The sequence below is a fragment of the Galeopterus variegatus genome, unplaced genomic scaffold (genome assembly GCF_000696425.1).
Source record: "Galeopterus variegatus unplaced genomic scaffold, G_variegatus-3.0.2 Scaffold1070, whole genome shotgun sequence".
Lineage (NCBI taxonomy): Eukaryota > Metazoa > Chordata > Mammalia > Dermoptera > Cynocephalidae > Galeopterus > Galeopterus variegatus.
The window spans coordinates 313,586-318,567 of NW_007727181.1; the positions used below are offsets into that span (position 1 = coordinate 313,586).

The 4,982-nt window shown below is 37.3% G+C and overlaps 1 protein-coding gene across 1 annotated transcript in view; it reads left to right on the forward strand.

Moving 5' to 3' along the window:
- The first annotated feature begins 1,180 nt into the window (after positions 1 to 1,180).
- CLDN10 (claudin 10) overlaps positions 1,181 to 4,982 on the forward strand; it is a 119,072-nt gene continuing 115,270 nt past the window's right edge. The window contains exon 1 of the mRNA XM_008574593.1: positions 1,181 to 1,394. Coding sequence (XP_008572815.1) covers positions 1,181 to 1,394 — 214 coding nt within the window. The remainder of the gene's footprint in view (positions 1,395 to 4,982) is intronic.

The following is a 4,982-nucleotide window of genomic DNA, read 5'->3' on the forward strand; positions in this document are numbered from 1 at the left end:
ATTAAAATGAAGACTTTATTAAATGGCACTTAAGGACAAACCACAAACTGGGTAGGACATCTGCAACATACATCATCAACAAAAGATTACTATCCTGAGTATACATAGAACTAAAAATAAACTACAAAATGTCAAAGAACTCAATAGATAAATGAGTAAAAATTGCAAATTTCATTGTAGACAAAAACACAGCTCACCAATAAACATATGAAAAGATGTTCAACTTCATTAGTAATCAGAAAATACAAATTAGTAACCATAATGTGATACATTTATAACTATCAGACTGGCCAAAAGAGGAAACAATTCTGACAGCCCCACAATACCAAGTGTAGAGGAATGAGAATTCACCCACTGCTAGTGGGACTAGAGATTGCTAGAATTGCTTAGTAAAGCAACTTACCTTCATCTATAAAGTTAAAGATGAGTATCTCCTACATCCTTGCAATTCTGCTTCTAGGAAATACCCTGGAGAGACTCTGACTCTTGTGCACAAGGAGAAATGCACAGGCATGTTTATAGCTGTACCAATTGTCACTGGGGCGTGAAGGGAACAATACAAATGTTCATTTACAGAAATATGAATAAATAAGTTGTGGTCTATGCATTTAATTGAATACTACATTCAGCTGTAACATTTAATGAATAGCTATGTTCCCAAACGTGGATAAATCCCACAAACATAATATTGTGTTATAAAATAGGTTACGAAAGAATACCTACAATGTGATTCCATTCATGTAAAGACCCAAAAGCATGCAAGACTAAAGCAATTGGTCAAATAAGCCTTAACTGTTACTGTATAATTTGTACTTTGTAATATCTGGTAGTTGCATGGCTCGTTAAGCTTCAGGCTAACAGAAAATTAAGCATTAACTAACTATGGTGCCAGGTTAAAAAAAAAAATCTGTGAAACCAAAACCTTTAGAATTCATGTACAAACTTTTAGTAAATATCCGTGCAGAAAATTAGAAAGATTATTTTAGGTCATCTTTAAAATGCCATTGGTAACTCATGCTTGATCCTAAGTTCCTGTACTTCCGCAGGCCACCTGAGCATGAACTACTGTCACCTGCCCGCATTTGCTGGCTGTAACACTTGTCAAAGTGTTAGTTGTCCACTGCATACCTGTACCACCAAAGCACTCTGTCTGGAGTGTCCCTGGAGAAGGCTGAGCGACATGTCCAGGGCACAGATCTCAGCTCTGGTTTTTGGTGTTGGAGGGTTTGGCGCTCTCATCGCGGCCACCGCATCCAACGAGTGGAAAGTAACCACCCGAGCGTCATCGGTGATAACTGCCACTTGGGTTTACCAGGGTCTGTGGATGAACTGCGCAGGTAACGCGTTGGGTTCTTTCCATTGCCGACCGCATTTTACTATCTTCAAAGTAGAAGGTAAGTCTAACAGCTTTGTGTGCGGTGGAAGTAAAATGTTACTTTTCCCTTCTCGACTATGCTGAAGGAGCTGTATACTGTCGGCTGTTAACTCCGTGCAGAAGGAGCACTTAAGGTGCCGAATTCGGATGGATGGGGTGTATGAGTGTTGGATGAAAGAATTAAATCACTTATTTGATTTGACAAAGGAAAGTCAAGAATAGCCTTATGAATCTTTTAGAAATACCAATTGTTAATAAAAGACTCCAAAGGAAAGGGTGGCAGTGACTGGATTGTTTTAAAAGTTAGTTTCAAGTTGCCTTGGGCCATGGAGCAATCTCGATGGGTCCTCTGCCCTATGGTGGAAGAGCTCTCGTAGACTTAAACTCTCTCTCTCTCTCCCTCACCCCTTGTCCCCCCACACTCACATGCACACATATGTGTGACATATATATGCGTGTGATGTATATGTGGATGTGTGACTTTATGTGTGTGTGCCATCAGTAAATCATACTTTATCCTAAATTCCATACTTCCTCAGGCCATCCAAGATATACGTATCCTACATATATATGAACACATGTGTGTATATGTTATATGAACATGTGTATATGTGTTATATGAGCATACGTGTGTATATGTTGTATGAACACATGTGTGTATATGTTATATGAACATGTGTATATGTGTTGTATGAGCATACGTGTGTATATGTTATATGAACATATACATATGTTCAGAGTGATAGAAGCCTATGGCAAGAAGGATAGCATTGAATGAGGGAAAGAATTCTGTTTCCAGAGGGGTTTCTATCTTTTTTTTTTTAAATCATGTTTAGTGACAAAATAACTGAGCATGAAATTTAAAAAGTAGTTACGTAAAAGAAAATGCCATGAACTTTCTCTTTGGGTAACTTTTCTTTTTAATGTGTGGACAAGCTTTCATCTTTATGCTTATTGGAAACTTTATTACGCGTGTGTGTGTGTGTGTGTGTGTGTGTGTGTGTGTGTGTGTGTGTGTGTGTGTGTCTTAAAGAGGGAACATTAAAAATAAAAAAGATATTTTCATACCTCAGGACACCTCCAGGGAAACAATTGTTATTTGCTTTTATATCAGTATAAGTCACTATCTGCCTCTGTTTTCTGCGCACGTGATACGTTTACAAATCTGCCACAAGTTGTGGGTTTATTATGTTAAAAATTGCCTCTGCTTTTTGGTAAAATATAGACTTTTCACAATCAAATGGTAAAATTGTACCTTGGCCCCAGTAAAGAAAATGAAATAAAATTTTAACTAGGAAGTTACTAAAGCATAATATTTTATGGGATTTTGTGTCAAGTATGCAAGTCATTAGCCTACGGTGAGTGCCAAGGGATAAAGAGAGAATACTTAGTTAAATCCAGGGGATTTATAATGACAGTCATCAGAAATGTTCGAGCTTGGATACTCTAGTTAGGCCCTCCAGTAACATGTAGTTTCCTAAGTATCCATTTGAAGAATCAATGCTATGTCTTTTTTCAGCCCCAACTTCTAAACTTATTTTGGAGAATTTCAAAATTGCTCCTTCCACTATAGAAAATTTTCCTCCTCTATAGAAAATCTTCCAGTATAGGAAAATTTTAAAAGGAAAAGAAGAGCATTTGTGGAGACCCTCTTGTCATTCCGCACACCTCTTATGGTTGTTCTCTCTCCATGGTCCCTCTTGGCCCATTCCCACCTTGGGCAGCAAGTAGAAGATATGGCATATGGGTAAGTCTGTTTCTTTGTTCTTAACTGGGTTCATTCGTTTAAAAAAGTATTTTGTCTTACTACACCTCATTCTGTATTCCTTAATGAAACCCAGTTATTGAGAAAAATAGGTGTTGAATCTTAGCTCCAAAATGGGCTAAGGAAACGTGGTAGATTTCTCTATGACTTCAAAGGCTCCTTCCCCAAAGGCATCTTAGAAAATATAGAGTTAGAAATTTTATTATTAAATAGTGTTGATGGTAGTTCAAATAGTCTTCTCTCCTTAAAACTTTATTATTAAAGTAAATTTTGCTTCTCAATCGTAAAATAATTTATTTAATATCTGCCAAACACTCTGCACATAAGAGGTAATTTGAGAAATCTTGTCCACAGATGATGCTTCAATTACCATATAAACTTAAGTTAACATAATCTGTCCACTTTTTTCATCCTGAATCTAAATGTTTCTAAAAGATACAGTTTACTGCAGAAAGTCTATTTTCAACATCAGGAACCCTGATTCATATTTCCAAAGGAAATGCAGACTCACAAATTTGGCTTTTCTCATTTACATGGAGTCATTGCCAAAATTGTTGGTTGCTTTTCTTTTATTTCTATTTGAAAACATAACAATGGGGGAGTTGGGAATGCTATCTATGCCAATACATCACAATAATTACAAATCGAGAACATAACTCAGAAGCCAATGAGGAATGAAAATGATCATATCACCTTTTAAAATACACTGCTTAAATCTGCATTGTTAATTTGAGGCAAATCTTCTTAGATTTAGGCCAGCTTAAGCCTCCTCTAAGAAAGAAAAACAGAAATCTTTTTAAACTGTCAGGGTTTTTTTTCTCCCTGGTTACGTAACTTCATTGCTTGAGTTATACTTTCTTGTATCTAACCCTCTTGGATGCCCTAGTACAGCCACAGGAGTCCTTTGGGTTAACAGTGACTATATCCTCTAACGATTTGATATAAGCAAGCAGCTCTTTGGTCAAGGAGCATTTACAGTTATTATGAAAAGTACAAGCCATTTTCAACTACAGTTCTGTGAAATAAATTTCAGGAAAACACCATAGCGACACCTGCAATTCAATCTTCATTGCAGCCTGAAAATCAAAGCATCTTGATTCATATTCAAAACCAGTTCATTGTTTTTAGACAAAAGTCCAGGATAGGCTGTATCTTCTGTTTTGCTGTGTTTTGTTTCTCTCTCACATCGATGTTAATAGAGTTGTTTTAACTATGAAAGGAAAGCATCTATCACAGGGAGAGAAGCAGCTATTTCTGAGGGGTAAGGTTGGATCCAGGAAGCGTTGCCACAAGGAGGGATTGAACCCAAATCGTGGCTGCCTTGGGACAGGGACTAGATATGTCATATTCACCACCTAGCACGTAGTGGGTCCTGGATAAATATGTACAAAATGAATAATGATTGAGACTACAGATAGTTTATGATGAGGGCAAAATTGTATTCCTGGAAGAAGGCTGGAGTGTGTGAACTGAGGGGTGAGTTAGAAAACATGCTCGGGCAACCAAAAGAAAGATCCCTGGATGACAACTCAGCAGACCTAGCTGCAAATTCTGGCACTTTTATTAACTAGCTGTGAGACCTTGACTTCAGCAATAAAACTCTCTGTGCCTCATCCATAAATTTTCTTCTCCGTAAATTGAGAGAATTGGACTCCAAGACTCCCTTCAAGTATCTTTCAAACTGAAGTTCAATTCAAGAGCTTCACAGTGCTTCACCACTTGGCAGTAGGAGTTCACCGAAGAATTATAGCTGTAAAAGCTGCCTCTGTTATACTTGCTCATGGGATTAGCCCCCCCCCCCCCCTCTTTTTTTTCTTTTTTTTTTTTTTTTTTTTTTTTCTT